Here is a 25,725-nt window from a genome sequence, read left to right as displayed (position 1 = left end):
GGAAGGTCTTTCAGCACACTGCTGAATAGAAGGCCTTTTTAGGAAGTTACTTGGCATTAAAGCCTGCGGGCTCTTTTCTTACCGTGGCCATGTCTATAGACGCAGTGGCTTCATCCATGATCAAAATGCTGCTCTTCCGCACAAATGCTCGTGCCAAGCAGAACAGCTGACGTTGCCCCAGGCTGAAGTTCTCTCCTCCTTCCGTCACCATTGCATCTACACCACAATGCAGCCATTAGAATGAGCTCTGCAGCTAGTGGCCAGACTTTATCTAAAACTAGTCAAAGGCTGGACTTTTAATTTGAGTTTTTCCGAAATGACCAACAGAAAAATCTGTAACATCCACATGGCTTTCAGCTCAGCATCACAAAAACTGAATTCAAAATACTTTTGATAGAATCACACTTACTCATGCAACAACAAAAAAAAACATTAAACAGTAGGTTACCCAGGTAAAAAAATTAGGAATTACAACGATGGAATGTTCTGAAAGAATGCTACTTTGCATGCTTTCCTAAAATGTAGTGATTTCTTGATCTATGTTTAATCCCCGGTAATGTAAATACATACAGTGATGTACAGTAAATACTGCATTCAAATGCATCATATCTTTGCAGCAAGTCAAAACAAAAAGGACTCTCTAATTCTCGCAGTTATAACGCATTTCCAGTGTTGCAGAAGCTTACAGTACATGCACTAAAGACTATGATATATACAAAAATGTTATGCATTCTCTACATTATCCAAAATAATAACCAGTCTGGAACAGAGATTTAAAATCCAGACTGGTGCTGTTCAGGTCAGCTCAGGGGACTAGGAGGGTTCAAAACAGGAAAAGTTTTTACACAGATTGTGTACATGGATTGTGAGTCTCAAACAAACTCCCATGTTATGTGGCCGAAATGGACTGTGTTGTTACATTTCCGCCGTGTGCTTATGTTCAAGGCCCTGCATGCTGTGGCTTCTCAGTATCTTGCCAATATGTTATCAGTTTACTTCCCTCTGAGTGACCTTCACTCAGCTGCTCGTATTTAATACAGCATGTATTCCTCCTGTTCACATGCTCTATGGCTGTTAGGACCATTGGTTGCTTTGGGATGATTACTTTAAAAATTGCTGTATTAAATAATGTGGATAATAAGCTACTAGCAACTAGCAAATGAGCAAGACTGAAAAACCTCCTCTCATCTGCCAGCTTTCTTATGTTATGTTCAACTCAAGTCCAGTTAACATGCAGTGTTTACAATAAAATTCCACATAGCATGAGTAATGAGAAAATTAAAGCATGAATGTATAGGACAATATTATCACTTATTTTTGTTGTGGAATTCTAATTTTAGAGAAAAGAAGATGTGCATTTAAAAACCTACTAAAATCCATGAGTCACTTTTCTACAATCATTGTGTATTCCCCCATCTAATTAAATATCTAATTAAAACACACCCCAGCCATCCTGCAGTCTTACTGTACGTTGCCCACTGCCTCACCTAAGCCTCCAGGCAAAGCCTTCACCACAGGCTTGAGCTGGGCTATTTCCAGAGCTTCCCAAAGCATGCTGTCTGTGCACTTTCTCTCTGGATCCAAATTAAACCTTGACAAAAAAGATAAAGATCTTCACAATGATGACAATTGAATTAATACACTGCTGTGTAAAACTCTTAGATATTTTAGGTGCAATCAGGAGTTACAATACATGTATGAATATAAACAATTTTCTCAAAGTCTCCAGTGTTGCCTCTACCCTTATAAAACATACTCTATGAGTGTTATTGATGCTGCTTTGAAGACAAACTTGCCATTTAGCCATCTTAAATTTACATTGATCAGAATCACCCATAAAAGCTCAAGGTAAACAACACTTGAACATTCATTACGAAATGTTACAGTTCATAATCCATCACATGTACCCATCAAATAACTCATTTGTGAGGTGTTCCTCATCATTAACATTGTTTGCTCCTCTCTACACATCCATAAAAATAAATTACTACTTTTTGTATTACAAAATACACATATAGCAGGTTCAACTGTTATCTTAACAACATGGTCAATAATTCAGGAGAACAAAGCAAAATGTCTAAGATTTTCACACAGCAGTGTACGTGTAGAAACAGCTCAGTTTAAAGCTGGCATATTTTTACTGATAATAGTAATTGGCGTGTTTTAATTCTGCTTAGTCTTCAAAGAAGAAACATGTTTTAGGCCTAAAAGAAGTCAGTTGCTGGAATTCATGAATAAACAGCACCTGATGTGCACTGTTGTAAGTCATGCTCAGGAACCCAAAAATGAAATTGTATTTTTTGAGTTTTCTGTTGTTACTACAGTAACTACTGAATATTATTGCTTTATACATAATGGTTCTCTCTTTGGGTTTGCTTTTTATTTAAGTTTTAGTTTTTAAGAGTACACATTCAAAGGCATCTGAGAAGAAAAAAACCTTCACTTTTGGATTTGTATATTGGCCTGAAACGTCTAATCCTGCTTTCAGCCCAGTGTTCAGTGTTTTACATTTAGGTGATGGTATTAGTTTACACCATACAAACCCAGAAGATTAATTTAATATTTTAATATAATAAGTTAGTATTTTCTTTATTGCTTCAGATGCCTTCTATATTTTGCTTTGTCTCAGATGTGTACAAATTAGTTCAAACAGAACTACTGTACATGTTCTGCTCCCTTTGGGAATTAACTCTTTCATTACAATGGTTTTAAATTTATTTCTATTAACCAACTGAAAACAAGCATCAATCATACACAGAACTCAATACACAGAGACTATAAAGCTTCACCATGAAAACATTATGCTACTGTAGATGGAGTTTTTCTTCCCAAGGCCACTTTAAGAGCTTCAGATAAAGCTGTGTTCCTCACCGGATTGTGCCACTGAATAAAATTGGGTCTTGAAGAATAATTGAGAATCTGGATCTGAGAGTCTGTAAAGGCAGCTTAGCAATATCTATCCCATCAATGACAATCCGTCCTGTTGGAAAAATAAAATCATTAAATAAGAATCCAAAGCCAAATTACCAGTCAAATTTCACAGCAAAATGTTTTCTTATGAATGTCTTCTCATGCACAAAACATTTATTAACTGCAACTCAGTAACACTTAGAGATATATACTGAAGTAGGCCTTGGACTTTTTTACCTTCAAATGTGTCAACCATTCTGAAAAAGGCTAAAGAAAATGAAGATTTTCCACTTCCAGTTCGCCCACATATTCCAACCTGGGGACAAAGCATGTGTCATAGCATGTGAATACATTTAGGAAGTGAAGACAGTGCTGTTGCTTAAAAATCTCTTTTATGTCATGAAAAATCTACAATAACCTCTTACACTGTCATTAACTTTCACTGCCACCTCATACTTCATGCAGCTCAAGGGTAGCCCTCCTGTACTGCAATCACTGTTTTCTGCTTGTTCACTGCTCATTTTTTCACCATGCTGCACAGGTATTGCACTTACAGTGTGCTGTTGGTTCATTACTTTGTTTTTGTTGCCATTTGTGCAGTTTTTTTACTTTGTTTCTACTGCATTTGAATGATTTATTTTTTAATTTACTTTGTGTACCACTGTATATTTTGTGAATCACACTGGATGAGAGAGTCTCCTAAGTAAGTGTTAATAAATAACCTAATAATAACCCAAGGAGATAATAACAAAATAATAAATAATGCAGAACATTCAAGTTATTTTAATACTGTAGGTATTCACAACAGGATTCTCGAAAATAATTTCATGAATAATACATTGCATTGTAGATAAAGTACAAATAAAGTATTGGTGTACAGTACAGTACATACTGTACACTTTACAGTTTACTTAGCACAAATGCAAGAAAATAATGAATTTGTGTACATAATGTGTTACAAGGAAAAAAAGGAAGAAAGCAATGTTCTAGCCACACTGAATCATTGCCTCTAGGCTACTACATTTTAGAGTCACTGATGTTAAAGTCACTATTCAGAGATACAAATCCATCTTTATATCATTACATCAGAACCTGAGAGTGCTACTGGTGATGTCCTCTGTTAAAAAGGATGACACTTCTGATAATTCTATAAATATTCTATGCAAATTCCATGAAAACACACATAGATACATTTTTGTAAGAATAACAGTCTTCAGTGCTTATACGAACTGTTCTGAGAAACTCATTTTCAGCTTGTCAATGTAAATTCAATCTAACTTACATTCCCTTTGAGGTATAAGAAAGGGACCTAAGTGCTTAAAGTGTTAGGATTTTGCATTAGCACTGTGTCAGGTTTTAACTGTGCAATCTGTAATGTTTTAACAATGTAATCTGATTACACTGAAAAAGTTACTTCTATTCCTTTGTCCCAGCAGTGCTTTTTTAATTACTACCACCAGTAGTGTACTGTATGTAAAGCAAAGCCCATCTAAATCTGCTGGGCTAAACAAAACACAGGGCGCCTGTACCTTTTGTCCAGGTGAGATGTGCGCATTGACGTGCTTCAAAACAGGTTTCAGTGTGCTGTCGTAGCGCACACTCAGATTCTGGATCTGGATCTCTCCTTGGTGGGGCCAGTTTGCAGGAATTTGGGATGCCACTGTATCAGAGAAACAAAAGAATCCGAAATCCGCGGCTGCCTTCAGTGACTTAATCATGAGGTTTCGACTTTAACCCATAAAATATTCAGGATTTGGCGATGTGAGCAACTTAATACACTCACAGAGGAGGCCTTCGTAGTTCTCAGGCTCTACCTGCAAGAGCCCATTGATTCTTTTCACAGCCCCAAGCTGTACCTCCATGTCTGCAAGATTGCGCACCATCCAGTTGAGATAATTAGACACCTGTAGACAGGAAATGCACAGCGAACTTAATGATGCAGCGCTGAACACATACCAGGGGAGTACATTTGTTCCGTTTCAGGCTTCAGGGTCATAATTCTTGCTGACTCTGCTTTTCATCCTGTCTCCTCCTACCGGCCCTTTTGTGCAGATTTCCAGAAGGCTCTTTTCCAAATTTGAAAGTGTTTATTATCAATGGCAACAGGTATTTACAGAAATATAAAACAAAGCAATATAACTTGAAGCAATGAATTTTAAAAAATAAAGATGTTTTTCACCAAAAAAATAAGTTAAGATATTCTGCATTGGAATAATATTCTTTTTTAAATAATTTAAAATAATAATGATTAGAAGTATAATTATAAGAGTCATTTTCAAAGGCAATTGTGCTAACTTTCACTGGCTTTGCAAATGTTCCTTTCAGTGTTTTCACAGTTGAACAAAAACTTCAGATAACAGATACAAGGCACCGCATGCTTAATGCAGACAGTTGACTCCCTCTTAAGACTCTTGCCAGTCACACTGCAAAACTACCTGGTGCTTAAAACACAAGCACTTACCATGAGAGCATATGTCAGACCCAGTCCTACGAGTCCAGAAGACAGCTGGTTGTAAAGCGAGTTGGTAATGGAGGCTACAGCTGCAATCAGAACCACACAGGCACCAATATACTCCTGTGGAACCAGGCAACAATATCAAATTCAGACCATTCAGACTGCTACCCACAGCAAACTGAAACAATCACTCACTTCTGCTATTCCAAAATCTAGCTTATATCAAAAACACTCAAATTGAGTGCTATCACAATCTAGAATAAGCAACCCACCTACAGTATATGGCTAGATGACACTTTCATCAATATGCTAATAGCAATCAAGAAAACTAGATGGGCCAAATGACCCCCTGTCATTTACATGTTCTTGTTCGAACTTATGCTGATACGACATGAGTGCAGAAACCTTTTTGAACCAATGTTTAATGTGTTTTTTCAGGACCGAACAAGGCAGAAAGAGATACACAGAAACATATAGAAAACAGAAGCTTACATTTCTTACACAGAGAGAACAGGACTAAGGAGGCTAGCTAAACATGTTTTGAAGAAGCAAAGAACTCATAAAATGTTTCTCCATTCTCATCTTATCTGAACCAAATAAAGAAAGGTTAAAAAATCTTATAAAACAATTCTTAGTGATTTATTCATAAAACTTTAAGACAGATAATATTAGTAGTCTTACTCAATTTAAAATTAAATTTCTACAATACTAGATCTATAGGAACTATTTTCTTGTAGTATAAATACCCAACAAGAGTTTGTCTTTACAGTATTTTTCTAAGCTGTTTGACTAGACCTTAGCACTGTAATAAGCAAACCGTGTCAATTACAATGGTTAGACATTTAAATCGTGACACACAGGACCGTGTACTGTAATAGGATCATTACCATCCGAACTTCTAACCAGCGATTGGCTGCTGTAAGGAAGAGAGAGGCAATGTTGTTGGCGTCTGTATATTCCAAAAGCTTCTGTCTGAATTTTGCCTCGTACCTACAGAACAAGAAGTGCACAATGTTGCAGCGTCAGCAGTCTGTTCTTCAAAGAGCCACTAGCTTCACTCTGTTGATGCCAAAAGAATTGCTTGGCTTCTGAGAAATCCTCAGATGACGAAAATACTGTATATTTGAATCACATTTCTAAGAGATGCTTAAAACAGTAAAGGAAAAGGAGCTTAAAGAATAGTTGTGCAGAAATACGCTACATACTGGGATGCAAATAAATCCAGGAATACTCCCATTAGAACTGACTGTAAAGCTAAATCAACTATATCTGAAACCAGAAGCAATGACTGATGATAGAATACTGTTCCATTAGAAATGCTGGTTATCCTAAGAAGTTAAAGAACAGGAATATTAAACTCCAAAGACAGAAGTAAACCCAGAAATCAGTTTCACGTCTTTACTGTATTGTTCGTTTGACAGATTTAAAGACAAATGTACACATAGATTAGTGGAAGGATTACCTGAAAGCACGTATAGTTGTCAGACCTTCTACCGTTTCAGAGAAATGGGCGAGCAAGGGGAGCTGTGTGCTGTCATCTAACTGTTGCAAATCCCTGCGAACAGAAGGTATGGGGGAAAAACAAAAGAAACTATTTTCTTAAGCATCCATGACAGGATAATCACCCACACCTACAGGACGTGTGAAAATTCTCATGAGGAATTCCTGACATGTCAAAGCGTTCCAGCAAACCTGGAGGCCACTCGGAAATACTTCTGGATGAAGTAGCAGGCGATGGCGAGCGGCACGAGCGCAATCAGGAACACAGGCGTGACGTAGGAGATGACGGCCAGCGCGGACACGCACAGCAGGGTGGAGCGGCTCAGGCACTCCAGAGTGGCCGGGATGTGCTGCAAGGGAGCGACGACCTCTCAGTCACGGGAATTCGTGAAAGTGAGCTTTGTGGGTCTCGGATCACAAACTGATTAGTCGCTGTCTTCAAACACATTAATAACTACACAAGCATTCCCCGTTCCTGACATACGATGAAATTGAGATGACAAGATTAAATAATTTGAGGCAATAGTACAGAATATCACTTTTCATTTATATTTTTTTCCGTGCATCTATGCTTCCATCAATCTTTTCATCGCAAATCCAAATTGCTTTAGTATACAGCATAAATAGTCATTTTAACACCACTGTCTCAATATTTAAAGAGGGAACTGCACATGAGCTCAATTATCAAATTACAAGGCAAGTTAAAACATAGCAACATTCATATTTAGACTCTAACTATGGTAGGGTGTACTGTACATTCTTCTAATTCATGCCTAATTTCATGTTTCCACAACAAATGCTGTTTTGTTTCAATCCAGATCACTGAATGATAGTGAGCAATGCATTTATATCAAATGTTTAGAAACATGTTCTAGCATCAAGAGCTTCACAATTCTTACATTATTCATTTATTAATAGTTAGATTGATAATTAAATCCAGATCTAGAGTCAGTGTGTTCTTTTTATTTTTAAAGAAGCACAACACAAGTAAAATCTTTTGGGTGAGGTACAGAAGAGAGACAGCATTTGCTCCAGGATTAAGCAGTGGAGCCTCATGACATGTGCTTGAGCGTTTTGAACCTTACCTGGTCAATAGTGTTAGTATCAGCGGAGAATCTGTTCAGAATGTTTCCAAGGGGAGTTGTTTCGAAGAGCCTATGAACAAAATACAGAGTATGGCTACACATGTATCCAGGACCAAGGCTAGTTGTTGAGTGCCATGTGCAAGACTATAATTTAAACATGACTATGGTTTTAGGTACAAGTATATAATATGTTCTAGATTTTAATTTAAATGCCCCCTGTATCTTCCCTTGTTGAGAGAGGCCCTGCCAAATGTCAGTGAACTGATTAAACACCCCAGGAGATACCACATCCTTGACAGGAAAAGGATATTTGCACACACAATTAGCCTAATGAACAGATGGTGTTAAGGTTCTAAATCCTGAAAACGCAACAAAATGCACAAAGTAGCAATGTCCGGTCTACAGAGCTCAACATGTGCTCTCTGTGAGGGCCTTTACTGGCTGAGCTGTTTGGAAGCCATAATGATTGTGAAAAGAAATCAGATACTGGTGCAGTATTTAGGCACATATGACAGGATAAAGCTGGGGAATGCTTCCTGATTTTTGAAGAGCTTGTTCCATCCCCCACAGCCCTTCTCATATCCAAAATCACCCTCTTGGCATGCTATGACACCAGCCTGTGCAATACGTGACTCACAGTAAATCACCACAAAAACTATGCGGCCGTGCGGGGAAGTGTTGTGTCCGTCACGTGCTACCTCATTGGTGCCAGGATGATCTTGTTTAGCAGACTGTGGTGCAGCTCCTTGGCAACGCGAAGGCCAGTCCATTCGACTGCCACCGAGGTGACGAGGCACAGGACGATCCCCAGGCAGCACAGAATGCTGAACACCGTGGAGTACGAGGAGTGACTGAATCCGCACTCCTGAGGGGAAGAAAGAACAACTCCAGTCACTGCACTGTAAGAACAAACACCTGAACTGTCTCAAAGAACACAGAAAGGGCACAGGCAATTTCCAGAGGCCAAATACTGTAACATTACCATGTCTTATTAAAGTGGGCACACATAGTACAAACACGCACTCACACCAGGGACAATTTTCCTAGAAGCCAATTAACCTACCAGTATGTGTTTGGACTGTGGGAGGAAACTGGAGCACAAGGTGGAAACCCAAACAAACACGGGGAGAACATATAAACTCTATGGAGACATCACCCCAGAAACTGAATCCAGAGCCCCAGAGCTGCAATGCAGCAAAGCTAACCACTGTGGCACCTCTTAACTACATTTACAAACACTGTATATACACAGAGTAATGAAGTAGCATCTCTTTCATGGTACAGTATGTAATGATTGTAAACAAATATACTTTCTGAGAATATCTAATGGTAATGGTAATAACTAAAACTAATGGTAAGAAGTAGAAGATTCTATTGATGCAATAAACATTATGCAATGGAATGAGCTGTCATTGAATCAATTTACTCAAGAAGGAGAAACCATGAATAAGTCAATGTTTACAATGAAAATATAATTTGTATTCTGGTTATTTTCTACAACTGGTTGACCCACTTATTCCACTCTCCCCATTTCCTGAACCCTCATTTGCAATCATGCAAGAAAATCTCTACATGAATTCTATTTTACAAGTTTATCTTCTTGTCATTATTTTTTATACGACAAAACTGTACACAATCACAGGACAAAGGTTTTTCTTTATCTGGTCAGTTATTTACCTACTGTACATCTGTTCCCTTACCAACAGTTTAGAGAACCAAGCAACCACATAGCTGAATGACTGTGTTGTTAATGTGTCAGGTTTGCAGGGGGTATTCTGATCACAGTGTTGCCAGCAAATCACAGCTGTCATGTCCACTATTCCGCAAGATCAGAGTCAGTGTAATTCACTTCTAATCCATGAGGATCCTGAAGGACATGCCAAATGAGAGGGAGCCACCTCATTCACCAGTTTGCCAGCAATGTGAAAAGGTGAGGAAACACAGCACCTTCCTCAATGAAGCCGAGGAGGAAACTTAGGCAAACTGGAGTGAAATTTAACTACTGCAGCTCAGCCTCGTGTGAAAGCAATTTTAAGGTAAGAAACCGTTAATGTACAGATATTGTAATGTTGTGGTTTATCAAGTGAATTGCATAGGACTTGAACATTATGCATATAGAAGAAAAAAAAAATGTTCCACTTCTGCTTTTCCTTCTCCCACAAGCAATGCCAATTTTCGTGTAAAAGTAAAAACTAAACTGACTCACTGGACACACTCCCAACCTTCCTGTGAAGTCAATTAGCAGAAACTCAGACTGAGGAATTCTCAAGGCTAATCAATAACATTCTGCAGGGAGAAAACAACCCTGGCAATATTAAGTTCAGTGCAGCAGGTAAGAGTAGGATAATTTAATTAATCAGTTCAGCACAGGCCTAAATTAATCACTTGTGATTATAATCTTCATTTCACAACCATCAAAAAGGCCAATGCAAAGAGTACAGAATAATTCTCAAAGCACAGTAGCACAACAGCTATGAAATGAAAGATAATGTAAAGCAATTAGAAAAGGTGAGCCATGCTTTTTTCCCCAATTCTTATGAACGTTAGGTATTGTTTTCTAAAACACAAAACGTGCAGCATGTAAATCTGTTCACATACAGTATTGCATAGCATGAACAGCACGATGCACAAAATGTAATCCTAGAAAAAGTCAAGATTCTTCAGGAGTTGTCGTCCACAAGATTAAGACCACACTTTCTTTAAACTTCTTTAAACAGCGCTAAATGACTTAATACTTGACTGTTAAACGAAATTGAAAATACAACCAACAAGACGACAATTAAGGCTTTCCTATGCTGCACTGATGAACCTTGTACATGGTATATCAATGCAAAGTCAAATGGAAATTGTAATATTGTTTCCAATAGAGTACTGTATGGTGGCACTTGTCACTACTGTACAATGTAACAGTTGTAACCTTTAGAAAGCAAATGAACTGTGCTATCGCATTCATTCTACAATACATGAAAAGCAGAAAATGGTAAGAAGACAGATCTCTCAGATCTCATAATCAGAGAGACATATTGCACAAGAAACACACGTACTGTAGGTCTCTACCAACTCATGGGCTCTTAGTCAAACTGCGCAAGGTGAGTCATACTGTATATCCAGTCCATTGCAGGATGAAGTCACATGTCAAAGGTTTACACACCAAGAGCAATACAGACACAAAAAACTATTAGTACCAGAAGTATTTGTTCTGTTTTTAATGCATCATGTTCTGACCTCGCTGGTCTTACCTACCTGGGTGGTGCTGCAGTTCTTCCCGTTTGCATCGTTTTTTAGTGTGATGACATCAGAGGTCCACTTGGCCAGCCAGTAGTCGGTTGCCAGCATGGCAGAGTGCTTAAAGAGCTGGGAGAGCAGCAGGAGAGGGAGGAGCAGTATGCCGGCAGAGCTCAGATAGGTCCCACACGATCGCCAGGGTATGGTGGCTCTGTGTCGGAGCACTGAAGACATGTTATCTTCATCGTCACTCTCTGTGGACTCCTCTGTAGCAAGACAAGGCATGATGAAGGTGACATCGCTGGGGTACTACTGTATAAGTAGCACACAGCTAAATCCAACCTTCCAATATTTGACAGTATAAAGAATTATTATTTTTTCAATTCAAAGTTTAATAGCCTACAGTGCTGTCTGTATTTCTGACTTTCCAATTAATGCCAAACTGCAGTGCATGTAGTACAGTATTCATCTTCATTGCAGCAAGGCAATTTTTAATTTTTCTGGGAGAAAAAAAATGGACCTGTTTTTTTAAAAACTTTTCTTCTAGGATTTCTGTACTTGGAGACAGCAGATTAGTGGGTACAGACTACAGATGTAGCTCCTGGAACAGTAGCAGTCAAAGGCCAGACAGTACGGTTAGTTTTGAACAGTTTTCAATGCTTACATTTCATTTCTACTCATTTTTTAATGATAGACAGTCCTCTTTTCTAACATAAAAAAACATTTAAGCAATGTTAGGATAACATCAGAAATGACCCCTCTTGGGTTTGCTAACCCTTTGTTCTAATGACAGACGGGTGATAAAAAGTCTATAGCTCTGGCCTCAAAGTTACACGTCTGTTTTTTTAGAAAGTGGTTTTAAATGTGCAGAAGCCCTGCGAAACCTTCCTAACGTCTGAGAAGCAATTTCTTATAAAAATGCCATCATCATCAGTAACATGATTTAGAAATCTCTCCCATTTTCCAAAGATGTCGGATCATAATTTCATTCTGAAAGCAATGCAAAATGTGCATGAAGATCAGATACAAAGAGGAGAAAGTATAGGGAATCCCATTAAAACATTAACCGAATTGTACGATTTTTTCAAAATATTTGTGAAGTATGCACATTTATATGAGAACATGCAATACTCTAATATACAGTATATATAACATGAAAAACACTGCATCACAAAAAGCATATAAGCAGTATGTAAAACATGCCAATAAAGATTAGAAAAACTGGATTAAGAATGTTGCAGGATCAATACAAATGTAACATGAGGACACATACACTGAGGCACAAAGGCACAACATTTAGGTCTAATGGATTTTTCAAGTATAGTACATGTAAAGTAGATTAAAAAACTGTGATGAAATCAGAGGATCATAGGTTTTCAGCATAACGCATGGCACTGTCAAACTGAAAACATTACAGTTAGTATCAAGTATATTGTAAATTGCATGATAATCTACACATTTCTATCTATCATTATCTATCATTTTCTAGATATACTTATATGAGATATACAGCATTGCAACTAATCCTGACCAGTTAGTGGATTAGGACTTCATTGATGAATCACTATGCTGTTAGGTTGCTCTCAATCTGCATCACAGGCTAACATACATTAAAAGAGATGCCTGCTCAAACTTCCACCACTCCATGAAGTTGATTTAAATAATGCATCTGTCTGCATAACTTCCATATCAGTTGTCTTTTGTCACGTCCACGATGGACAAAACTGCAGTCTTCACTGAACAAGAAATGCTACCACTCCCCCTGCCACCACCGTTGAGATTTTCCTGCCTACAGAAGACAGCGATTTCATCTCTCACCTATCAGTGTTATCCCTGAACGTCTTCCAAGCATGCATACAATTTTCATGCGGATGGCAAGTTAGTCATACTGCTATTATGTGGGTTAGATCATCCTGGAATAACTGATACTGCAGCCACTGTAGTCTGAGACAGATTACATAGTTGGATCAGAAAGACGTGACAGCTCTGGGACAGTGTGGTGAGACTGTTTTCCAGGTCAGGTTTCTTGGTTACTCTGGACTAGTCAGTTGGTTATTGAAGAAGACCACTTCAATTTCCTTGGCAAACCCTGTCATGACTAGACACCCTTCAATGCTATATCAATGCTAATATAACAATACTATAATGTTCATTTATGCTCAATTAGTCATTAACAGATAACACTCTTGTGTATGTCATTGTGCATCAGTATATGTGCATCAAATGCTTTAAAATGAAAATGACGCAGAAGGACCGAAAAACATGCTTATCATCCACACCCGTATCAGCATTGATACCAACACCAGGTACTGAAGCAATTCCAAAACATCCAACGAGGGTGGCCACAAAGATAAAAACAACAAAACAAATAAGGAACGTTTCCACACTGCAGTGGAGCAAAAACTCAACCAATTACAAGGAAATGGCAAAAACATCAATAAACTTGCAAATGTGCAACATTAGGAAAATAATTATACAGTATAAGCCACTGTGCACATATAACCTGAAAAAGAGAAATGAGTCATTTCTAAGAGGCATCACAAAAATATACTCGACACTTGTGCTGCAGGAGGGTGGATACTGAACAGAAGAAAGAACTAGCACATCTCAGATTTAACAGAAAATGAGCAAAGGAAGATGAGTTTTCAGTGGTACTGTATATGCATAGCACAAGGCCCTCAGGATGTCTACACAAGTTCATGCTTTTCTTACCTTCATCTTCTTCTTCTGTTTTCATGAGGGCTTCTCTAGAGTACATGGCACGCCTCAAGTTCTTTCGCTCAAGCACTGTTTTACTCTCGGCCACAGTCTCCTGAGTAGGGGAAACAGAACTGGTACTGTACTGTATGTGTTTTTCACTGGTGTGCTGCCAGAAGCACAAAAGATCAAACTTGAATTTCGTATGTCACAGAGTCATTTAAATGTCCGTTATATTCCAGTATGTATAGTTATTAATATATAAATGATTACAAGATCAATAAATGTAGACTTTTTAAAAAAAAGTTTGTCTGGAATGTAATTTAAAAATTGAGCAAACCTACAGTACTTTACAAACTTGTACAGTGCAGCACATAAGAAAAACAGCTTAATCATTGTACCCACTGGTTTTGCACTGAAAGATGCCTGAATGACCCATGAAAACTGAAACTATCAATTAACCTTTTCCAGCTCTTGGTCCTGTCTGTTCATCAGGGTTTTCCAGTGTTCAAAGAGCTCTGGCTCCGAGTTCTGAATGTCTTTCAGTGTCCCCTCTCTCTGAATCGTGCCATCCTTCATAGCAATAATCTAGAGGTGAGGAAGCACAACAGAAACAGACCTATGAGACAGTCCAGGATGATGAAAAAAATATTCTTATTCTAAATGAATAACGGGCAAATCTACTGCATGTCACTGACTTGGAGGTTTTGTATACGCAGATGACTAAAGTTTTGCTCATGTGATTTTTCAGACTGATCTTAGCATCATGGTCTCACCCAGTCTGCATGAGGAAGATACTGTAATTTGTGAGTAACAAGAACCACTGTTCTCTTCTCCTCTCTCAGCAGCTTCAGTATTCCCTCCTGCATGAGGTGGTCACTCAAGTGGATGTCCAGGGCTGAGAACGGATCATCCTACATCAAGTAACAACAATCGTTAAGTTATAATTAAGGTATTAAGGCATGATCACTGGTGCTTTAAATTGTACACAGAGCTCAAATTGATTGTCTTGCCTCATCAACATGAACATTAAGGTTCATTTTAAGAAGCATAAAAGGCTTTGCTTGCAGATAAAATGTTTGAGAAATAAATGGAGCACATTACCATGCACAACGCGGAACAGACACAAACACAGCACTACCAAGCCGCTTGGCCTTGCACACTGTAGCTCACAGAGCCTGAAGACATTGCAGGACACTGATATCTCTCATTATGTTTGAATGTGGTTCTTTAGATTGTAATTATGAGCTACTTTTTAATGCATATTAAGTGACACAAAAGAGTTGATTTTGCTTTAAGAATCTTTGGAAATTTAGAGACTGAATTAACTACAGAATTGGTATTAGCATAAACGTTTAGTGTCACAGGTCACAGATATCGTCATACTGTATGTCATTCTGTACTTATAGTTCACCCTGCAGTGAAATGTCTGATGCTTCTTATTACACCTGTAGTCCCTTATTAAAAACTAGAAATGTTCTACTTACCAGGAAGACCACATTTGTTTGCTGGTACAGTGCCCTGGCCACACTGATGCGTTGTCTCTGTCCCCCTGATAGATTGATACCCTGCAGACATACATAATCCCTGTCACCTCATCAAGGAAGCACAATGTGTGTTAATGAAACTCATTCACTAACCAAGAAACTCATTTGCTGTACAGTTAGTTATAATTAATTTTGCATTCAAAAGAACCAGAAGCAGCAGCAGCATCACGGACACTGGAGAACAGTTACATTTTAAGCATTTGGTGTATTTGTGTACTCAAAACATAAATTGATACAACAGATTCTAAAATACAGCAGAATGATTCCTTGTCCTTTAATTATGCAGGGCCTGAAGCAGATATTGATGATAATATAATAAATGCTGTCACAGGTAATAACCTGGTGTCTTTCAAGAAATGTTTGGATGACATCAGCAGATCAACTGGCAAACAACCAAATGAGCTACTGTAGAATGGCAGAAGTGTCTCCTTTCCTTTACATCCTTTGTTATGTTCTTATAAACTTATTTATTTATATATGAGGACAGTCATTGTATTATTGCAGGACTTTACAGATCTCTTTATACGGTCTCTGTAGCACCTGAAGAACTGGGAGAAGGTGTTCCATTGATCCAGTTTAACACTAATTATACCAAATGAGTAATTTAGTACTCAGTGTGAAAATGCATCCAATATCACCTTTTAGGAGGCTATTTTTGTCATTTCTGTCTGTTATGTTTTCAATGTGTAATGAAAATCGGACTGAAGCTGGATCCAATCCATGATTAAGGCACACCAATAGCTACAGTCACACTGGAGGATAACAGCTTTTTCAACAACTGCTAAGGAATTTGATTTCATATTTTCATAGTAGATTCCTAGATTACCTATGGATGCCTTCAATGATTTTTGGAGAAATTGATTTGCAGACTAAGTATTTGCACCCAAGACCACTCTGGAACACATAATTAAACACCTCAATCTGTGGCCTCTGGCCTCTGGGACAATAATAAGAAGTGAAGATTCCCTGGAGGGCAGTGAGCTGTAATTATGATTCATTGCCGTTAGCAAGCGTGTAGAGAATTGCTGAAATGGCACAGATTTGTGGCATCCAACAGCAAACAGAGGTCTGTTTTTGAATGAATACCATGACAACAAATTAATTAATAGTGCCTAACATATACAATCGTTACATTCACATAATAGTGTCTCATTTATTCAAGGTTACAACATCTTTATAATTCAATAAAGTAATATAGCACATGAAAATTTTCACTACTATAAAGCCCAACTCGAAATTCTACATTGAAAATGTACATCTTTATTACACTTCAGATAAACTACAATATATGGATTGACTGTATGTAATACTGACACTTCATATAATTCTTTTTAAATTCATACCTCAAAAAATAATGTTTTGTTGCAATAATACAATTGAATATTTTTTTGTTCAATTCTATAATTAAATTGGTGACAATCTCAATTTTGCTGATTTTTTTTTTATCTACCCAGTTAACCTTTACAGACATTTAGCAGAGGCTTAGTAATTTGTTGTTGCATGAGTAATAACCGCTAATAAAGAAATCTATTACACCACATACTGTATTAATGAGGCAGTAGATTTAAAGTAGTTCAGGTGGGTAGCTGCATCAGCATGTGTAGGCTGCAAATGAACAAGTAATAGGTTTATTCCATGATGAAAAAAAAGAAGAAGAAAGAAAACAAAACGTTTCGGCCGTGGAACCTTCTATTATTTCACACCTGAAGAAGGCTCCACCGCCAAAACATTTTGTTTTCTTTCTTCTTCTTTTTTTCAGCATGGAGTAGATTTAAAGGGTAACAAAATGATATTCAGCAAAAAACAGCTTATAAAATTGTATTAATCTATGTTCGGTGTTTCTGAGTGCATGAAATGTTCAGAGCTGGGGAAAATCTAAGATTGTCTCTGAAAGACATCAACCAACCCGTTCTCCAATCTGTGTCTGGTCTCCCTGTGGTAGGATGTCAATGTCTGGCTGGAGTGAGCAAGCTTCGATGACTGTTTTGTACCTGGAGAATACAAAATGAATATCTCAACATTTTTAAATAAAAACACAGATCTGACACAGGGATTCAAATTACACAATTTGAAAAAACGTTTTCAAAAACTTTCCTACTCTTAAAACAAAGCATGAATGCCTAGTGAGATCTGATCACAATGTATAGGTTTTGTAAATCATGGCTGAATGTCACATCCTGAATCATCTTCTCCAAAAGACAACAGTGGTGATGATACCATACATCAAACAGACTAAGTGAAGATTCAATCACGTCAGCTCTACCTGATACTTTGTACATTTTATTAAATCATTTACACAGTGGCAACCCATAAAATTTAAGTGGAAATAAAAGCTTTCAATCTTGTGGATTTCAAAGGTCCAGGACAACTGCATGCTACATAAAAATATTTTGAGCAAAATTAAGAGCCTTTCCCAACTTATAAAAATGTTATCATAGAAATCTTCAGAGCACAATCTGCAAAAACCCTTGAAGTTAAAACAATATTGATCTGGAATTTTTTAAATAATACCACTGGGAAATGTGTGACCTTCTTAAATCCATTAACCGAAACCTTCTACTTAAATACTTAGGATGTGAGCTTCAATATGGAATTAATTCTACAGAAGCAGAAATATTTTTTCCGAGATCATCGGATTCAACCCTGTGTTTTAGTATTTTATGACTTACTGTAGTATGCTGAATTTACTGTTAATGTCTACTTTAAACTATGTACATTTACTGCTCAGTACCTATTCTGAAGGGAAGTCACATTGAATAAAGGTCTTCGCTAAACATTAATAATCATGTTTTGGATTATGTGAAGATCACGGAAAAAACAGTAACACACATTTCAGTTACAGTGGATCTGTGTGTTTTGCCTTATTAGCTAATGGACTACATAAAAAGCAGAACAAATAAGACCTGAGCTGACAGAAATGCTGTGACAGGATTTTCTCTTTATTTTCATGTACTGCAGCTGTAGTCAAGGAAAAGGTCTCAGCTTAGGTAAATATCCATTATGTAACACTGTGGTACACTTTTATTTCAATGACAGTCCATTAAGCAAAAGGAATAGGAGACAATAAACGCTGATAATGCATTCAGGCCAAACATTGGCTACTTCAATAAAATATAACTGCCTGCTGCTGGAAGAGGATAGATGCACAGAGTAGGTATGATGCAGGAGATATCGAGTTAAAAAGAGTAGAAAATCACTAAAACAGATGCAGAGGAAGCAAGAATTAGTGGAAGGTTTCCAACTGTTTATAGCATCATAACCTGGAATCTCTGCTATCACTGTGATGGATATACAGTAATGTTAATAACATTATAAACCTATAATTTACTCTCAGACTCACCAAAGTAAATGTAACAGATGTTCTACTGTACATTTGAAACTGCTACCATTTTATTTATTCTCTGAATAAGAAGTCTAATTCAAATGATCAATATTAATTTTAAGCTTTACTTCAAACTTTTCAAAACTATGCCGCCTGAAAAAAAAGCTTTTGAGTACGAAAGATCCTTGTGTTGAAATTCTTGGACATTCTTTATAAAGCTTCCAGTACTTCCATCCATTGCACTGTACATTGGATTCTGTTTTACTCACACCTGCACTCAACAACAGTTCTGATCCTACTGGGAACTGCCAGCACCACCCCCCTCCTCTCGTGTAAAGAGGTAATATAGAAGAGAATTAAATCTAACCTGCAACCCTTCAACGGATGGGAAGAAAAATCACCGAATTAAAATCCTTGAGACCAAACATATAGCATGCAAACTCCACACAGACAGATACCTAAACTAGATTCACATTCCAGTTAATGGAGCCAAGAGGCATCAATACTAATTGAAATGCCATTGCACTGTCACTATGACAGTCAGGCAGACAATCTGTGTTACCGATGGGCCAGAATTAAACAGCATATGCTTATGTGTTGACTTTACTCCCTGCACTTAAGCTGGCATTACTACTAGACTGTGGGTGTAGTCCTAACACTTTCCCAGGGACAGAGCATGGAAATCATCTTTGCATCTTTGTGATCAATAATGGGACATCCAGTCTCTTGTGCACTATGTCTTTTATCTTGTATGCATCTACTTAGTACCTTAAAAACTCTGGCTCAGAAAAGATCATGGGGGGAAAGGGCAGACTATTGAATTTTTTCCCCACTTGTGCCTATGACTGCCTTAGCACTGCTTAAATAGGAGAGATTGTTTTGATCATCTATCCACCCATTTTCAAACCGCTTCACCCTATACAGTGTCATGGGGGAGCAGAGGCCTATCACAGTAAGCAACAGGCACAAGGCAGGATACACCCTAGACAGGATGACAGTCCATTGCAGTACAGATACAGACACAAATACAGACACACTCACAACAGGGCCATTTTCCCCAAAAGCCAATTAACCTACCAGTATGTTTTTGGACTGTGAGGAAACTAAAGCACCCAGAGGGGAAACCCACAAGAATATGGGGAGAAGATACAAACTCCATGCAGAGAATTGAACCCAGGGCCCCACCAGCAATGTGAGGCATCAATGCTCCACCATTAATAATTTTTAAAAATAATTATTCAGAGGTTTAAATGAAATTAGATTTCTGTATTCTTCCGATCCACTTTAAAATAAGTGGAGAAATGTAAAACAATGTATTACAGTTAATATTTTAAGGCTACATTGTAGCCATCTTTTATCTGTGACGTTATTGTAATGATTTAGGTCCTGAATTTACACCGTGGGTATTGATTAGTGTGCTGATGCTAAGAAAAGACTTTACCGTCTTAACTGAATTTTTGTCTCTAAGCAACTTGCGCTACGCAACCCCAATCAAAGGTAATAAAGCTGAGCCTCATTTCAGGATGAAAATCAGTATACTTCAACACTACTTTACTGGGGAAAAACGCAGTAAAACATTCTTAAAATATTGTGCATTATATTCCATGACAGCAAACAGAAAAGCTCTGCACGTTACCTCTGTTTGTTGAAGGGCATCTCAAAGATGATGTTTTCTACCACAGCAGCATTTAAAAGCCAAGGCTTCTGGGAGGCATAGGCTACAGAACCTCTTTTCCTGTCAGAGCAGAACAGTAAAAGATCTGAAATACAATTCTAACAGACCCCACCTGGAATGGAAAAGTGCTGTTTATGTATATGCTCCTTTTTGCCTTTGTTATACTGCAGTGCCTCTGTAGTTTTCTTTTTTATTAATTTTGTTGACATCATCATTAATACTATTAATCAGATCTTTTCATTTCTATACCCATCAGTGAGTACGCAGTTGTAAGGGGCTGTTCTTGCTTGACATACCTTTCGTCTGCCTCTCCAGCTGTGTCTCTCTCTGTAGTGCTGAAAAGACACAAATGAGATCAGGGCACATGGTGGAAACACTGTGAAAGTGTAACTGCATGGTTAGAAATGACAGCACATCTGTGACATCTGAGGGCTAAAAAATCCTAGAGACTGAAATGAATTAAATTTTGCTCTACTTATTTAAAATGATTTAGACAAAGCAAATACTTTCTCTTTTAAATTTGTCATCCTGTTTTTCATATTGTCATCTAAATATAAAATTATTCCTTAAAGTCAGGGCTGAAGGACATTAAGGAGAGAAACAATTTGATCTATTTAAGGAGGTACAGAAAACTAAAAAGAAAATGTGGTTTCGACATGTCAGTGAGCTGGTAACAGACAAACCGTAGCCCCTGACATTCACCTGAGCGTTCCTTTCGAACTCCATTCATTCTATACAGACAGCCTTGCATACAGACAGGTAGGATATTTGCTAGGGTAAATTCAATAAATGAATTTGAATCGGAGGTAACTTGAGAATTAGACTTGATGACCCTGTGTTTTTTAGAGAATGTCCAGATGCAAACAGTAATAAAAAGGTGTTCAAACAGCATTTATCACACAAGAAGTTCCTTATTGAAGCTGTGTAGCTTGTCAGCCCCAATTAAATTTCCAACAAATGCTGTCATGCCAAGCCCAAACCCTGATAAGGGGAAGTGTTTCAAGCAAGAGGGCTCCTCATGATTGAGTACAAAGAGGCTCGTCCTCTATTGTCTAAAAGCTGGTTAGCTGCCAGAAGTACAGTAACAGCCTCTCTGTCTCTGCTCTTGGTTCTCATTTGACTTTGAGAAAAACATCAGGTCACTGAAGTTTCAAGGCACGTTCACTGTCATGAGCCAAGAGGCAGCATGCTCTGGGCCCTCCTGCTGTTCCCTCTCACTGCAGAGCTGCCGAGAGCCTGGGTTTATCATCCTGAGCCGTCCCTGATCTCTACTGTCCTCGACATAAAGAAGCACAAGCTATCAAGTCAGCTGCCCCCAAACAAATAGTTTTAAAACAAGTGCTATATCTTTGTCCCCCCCCCCCACTGATGCACATTACATACCTGTGCTTCAGGACAATTATTTTTATTTTATTTTAATTGTGCAGTATAAACATTCTTCCAACTGATTATAAAAACTAATATACTGTAATTGCCTACATGCTGTACAGTATATACAGTTAACAAACAGAACACTTGCTCAATGTGCATGAAATTCCTTTTACATATGTGATGGAAATTAAGCAGTGGGATTCTGGTTCAATTGACTGAATAGAATTGCATATTTTCAGAACTCCTGATTTGCAAGGCGGGCTTCACAGCACAGCCTGATGTAACATGTAGGGGACAACATGTTGGAACTACAGTAAATGTTCATGAAAGTGATTTGAGTTTATAGGTTTAACATGTCTAAGATACAAAACATGAACATAGAAAAATCAATATTGTACAACCATCACCCTCACACAGCCCATCTTTGTAAGACACCATCTGTAACTTGTGAAGAACAAATACTACAGAATGTGTTGTATGAATGAAGAAATGTAAGCTAATCAAGCTCTAAATACTGTATTCGATGAATTTGTATCAAATGCAAGTATAAGATCCTTACCTTTCATCCCCCTCTGAATCATGACTGGAAAGACTGCTAGGACAAGATGTCAAACATGACAAATTATTTTCAATAGTTTAAGAGGAGTTTGACGACCAGGAATTGCTTTAGGGAAAAGTTCTAATAAATAACTTAATACTTAATATTATATGCTTAACAAATATGATTTGGAAAATATTGAATTTAAATTTTCATTTTAAACAGGGCACTCTTATTGAAGTGCAGGATAAAAAAAAAAATGTAACACACACAAAAAAATTATAGAACTGAAAATATGATCTTCACGTCAAGTTAACAGCCCAGAAAAAAGAAAGAAGACATTGGAAAAGTGTGCTTTAGAGAATCAGTGATTTGAAACAAATATCACAACTACCAAATTTGAACATGTGTGACAGAAGAGAAACAAAACACGTCAAATAGGTTTAGGAGATAATATGGAATAACTATATGAGGAACCTTTGATTTCAAAGCTATTCAAGAAAGGACAAACTTAGCATTTTTTTGCTCAATTATCAGAAAGGAAAACATAATTAAACACCAGAGGACAAAATTATGACAAGTGATTTTTGAGAAAGGTGACAGTATTTCATGAGATACGTATTTTTGCACATAAACTGTAAGAAGTTAAAATTGTGAAAAATAAAATCTAAAAGGTAAAGGTTACTGAGAGAAGGTGATTAGAATAGCAGCAGCAGATGGGAAGCTAATCAGCAAAGATTGATGTCTATTACTCTTTGCAGCTGCAATGGAGCACTCCAGGAAGGTGATATCTGACATATATCGGGCACTGGCACATTTATTTTACAGTACAAAATAAATTCAAGGCAGCCAGACGAAAGAGCAAGCTGCCCACTGAATTACTATGCGGGTGACAAAATCTGGACTATTGGTACGGGGATGGATGTTTCTTTTTAAACAAGTTATGGCATTCAGTGGAATGGACCGAGAACGGTGGGTAACTTTCACAACAAGAATAAATACAATATTTTTGTCTATTGAGTTCATTTAATGTAAGATTGGTCTCTGAACCCTGGTTCTGTTAGCCGGGCTAAAAGCTAAGAAAGGGCACAGCAGAAATGAAAAACATCATCCAGATTGTCAAATTGGGCAGGCATCTCCAACAACTACAGAACAACTTTGGTGAATGACGTTTTTCACAGACAGCATTTGGGGGGCCTCATATCCTTCCTTTCCTGCAAGAGCACCTGTATGTCTGCAGTTTCCAGCATGCTGATGCTTGTCCACATCCTGCACAAGTGTGTGCCTTTTATATACTGTATATATACACATTTTATTATATATTTCCAATATATTTCCATGATCTGAGCCTGTGGGACCAACAAATCAGAGAAATGACACACAGGAACTATTTTCTCCTTAGCTGGCAAGAAACAAGCCAACCCAACCATGAAACCTGGAAGCATGACCTCTCACACTATATTCACTACTTTGTCTAAGCCTACTGACTGCTGCCTCCACGCTCTCAGATATCACCATGAACTTCACCCGACAAAGGCTAAGCCAGAAGGTGCTTTTTCAGTGTGTTTCCTGAAAACAAAATTGATGACGTTGAGAATTTGCTCATCAATTCTAATATATTTTGCTTTTCATAATAGGTTTGAAGGCAAAGGCATTACAAGGCAATGGTTCAAACTTTATTTAGCAAATTCATATTTTGAGGAGCTGCTGGTAAATCCCCCAGCATGGAAAATGTTTTCTCTTTCTCTTAATTTATATTCCTGCTCAGTCAGCTACACTACACCACCACTGATACATCTTTGCTACTGAAGCTCTAACTTACTCTGGGTAACTGGTGTAGAAGACTCTGAAAACATCTTTTTTGGCACACAGTACAGTGGAAATCATTTGCTATTCATGACAATTTAAATATTTACTTCAGGATGACCAAACTCAGCATTACTTGGTTTTAGGTGCAGAAGCTAATATTTCTCCTATATAGTTTGTTTCACCAATATTAACACACTACATAGATTTAAGCATCTAGCTTGACAAGAAATTTGCTTTCAACATTTCAATTCTGAAATGCTTCTTAGAGTGTATAAATGTTGAGACGGTAAAAAAATATTTAACTGTCAGAAGGCCCTTTAATAAAGAGTCTATTTACAGTATGGATCCACAGCTTGTTTAATTCCCAACAAGAATATGAATTATTTTAGTACTAATCAGAAGAGCCAAAACAAAAAACCTAACGCCTTATCAGTGTCCATACTACACTTTTATTCCCAACCTAGAAATGAGGCGAAACTAATTCCAAATCCTAGAAGGTCACAGCAAATTACTTAAATTCGGTTTACTAACTTTTTAGGTCACATACCTTTTTCTCTGTCTCTCTTTACTAGTCTTTGCCCAAAAAAAGACTATCCCACAGGGTTTATATACCGTAGCAACTGGGAATACAGTAATTATCCCTTCCTAAAACAGTACTGAATTACTGAGCTTCAGTCACCATTTTGGCTCAGTTTCCCAGATGAGCCAAAATGGCCACTTTCTACGGAAGCCTCCCGAGGACAGTCTGCACAGTCCACTCAGGAATGTAGACTCCTTCAGACTAAAGCAGAAAAATAAATTCTAGACATGCCCACAAAACTGTATACAATTAAATGGTTCCCCAAGGCATGCATCACCTTCTTGTCAATCAGTGGAAATAAGATCCCTGTTTCCATGTGGCCTTTCCTTAGCCAATCCTTGCAAAACCACCCAGTAAAACCTCTTCCCTGTGGTGGCTCAGACAGACTCTGAGACAGAAACAAGCTGCAGTTCCACAAATCAGGTCTGTGGATTTCATATGCAAAATTATTAACCCCAAATTTTGCCAGTGTTGTGTGCAATTCCAAATGAAACAGGTGTTATTTCCACATGTGGTGGTGGTTTACTGAAGTCTAGTCTATGTACAGTATAAACTTTGGCATACAGAGTTTAGAGACTAGCTAAAGTCAGAAGAAATACTGCCCCACACCTGTTCCAGTAAACAATCCCTGAAATCTTCTGCATTTCTCCAAGTGCAGCAAGAAGCAGTGAGGATTTCCCACAGCCCACCTGTCCCACAATCATTGTCAATTGACCTAGAGAATAAACACATAACAGTAAGTTCTTTGTCGGCTTTGATTCTTGTCATAATTAAGAATAGAAGTTTTAATGTCTTAAAGGTAGAACAATTTCCCCTTATAGGGTGAATAGTCATTGGGGTATTAATCTAATCTTGAGGGATTGATGGCTTAATCCAGCATGTGATGGATTCAGTTTGTCTTGAGCAAAACACAGTGCATGAGGTTCTCTAGAACGAGGGTGGAGAGTAAAGGAGGTTGGTAATGGGATTACAATGAGACCCAATCTTTAAACACAATAAGAAGAGACTGTA

The 25,725-nt window shown here is 37.8% G+C and overlaps 1 protein-coding gene across 4 annotated transcripts in view; it reads right to left on the bottom strand.

Moving 5' to 3' along the window:
* The window catches only part of abcc8 (ATP-binding cassette, sub-family C (CFTR/MRP), member 8), a 56,840-nt gene that overhangs the window by 2,461 nt on the left and 28,654 nt on the right, over positions 1-25,725 (bottom strand). For 3 of the 4 annotated variants that reach the window (XM_006642459.3, XM_069181547.1, XM_069181546.1), the window contains 22 exons: positions 25,324-25,429; positions 22,347-22,382; positions 20,713-20,751; positions 20,378-20,476; positions 17,326-17,410; positions 15,360-15,440; positions 14,649-14,786; positions 14,335-14,460; positions 13,888-13,987; positions 11,194-11,441; positions 8,649-8,815; positions 7,951-8,020; positions 7,058-7,215; positions 6,828-6,920; positions 6,253-6,355; positions 5,372-5,485; positions 4,694-4,814; positions 4,440-4,570; positions 3,148-3,226; positions 2,872-2,980; positions 1,488-1,591; positions 83-216 (listed from right to left, as the gene is read on the bottom strand). In XM_006642459.3, the coding sequence (XP_006642522.2) occupies positions 83-216; positions 1,488-1,591; positions 2,872-2,980; positions 3,148-3,226; positions 4,440-4,570; positions 4,694-4,814; positions 5,372-5,485; positions 6,253-6,355; positions 6,828-6,920; positions 7,058-7,215; positions 7,951-8,020; positions 8,649-8,815; positions 11,194-11,441; positions 13,888-13,987; positions 14,335-14,460; positions 14,649-14,786; positions 15,360-15,440; positions 17,326-17,410; positions 20,378-20,476; positions 20,713-20,751; positions 22,347-22,382; positions 25,324-25,429 (2,441 nt within the window). The remainder of the gene's footprint in view (positions 1-82; positions 217-1,487; positions 1,592-2,871; positions 2,981-3,147; positions 3,227-4,439; positions 4,571-4,693; positions 4,815-5,371; positions 5,486-6,252; positions 6,356-6,827; positions 6,921-7,057; positions 7,216-7,950; positions 8,021-8,648; positions 8,816-11,193; positions 11,442-13,887; positions 13,988-14,334; positions 14,461-14,648; positions 14,787-15,359; positions 15,441-17,325; positions 17,411-20,377; positions 20,477-20,712; positions 20,752-22,346; positions 22,383-25,323; positions 25,430-25,725) is intronic. The other variant, XM_006642458.3, reaches the window with a different exon arrangement.

This window comes from Lepisosteus oculatus, chromosome 21 (assembly GCF_040954835.1).
Source record: "Lepisosteus oculatus isolate fLepOcu1 chromosome 21, fLepOcu1.hap2, whole genome shotgun sequence".
Taxonomy (NCBI): Eukaryota; Metazoa; Chordata; class Actinopteri; order Semionotiformes; family Lepisosteidae; genus Lepisosteus; species Lepisosteus oculatus.
Note: the sequence above shows the minus strand (reverse complement) of the source record. Positions and strands in the feature narration are given on the sequence as shown.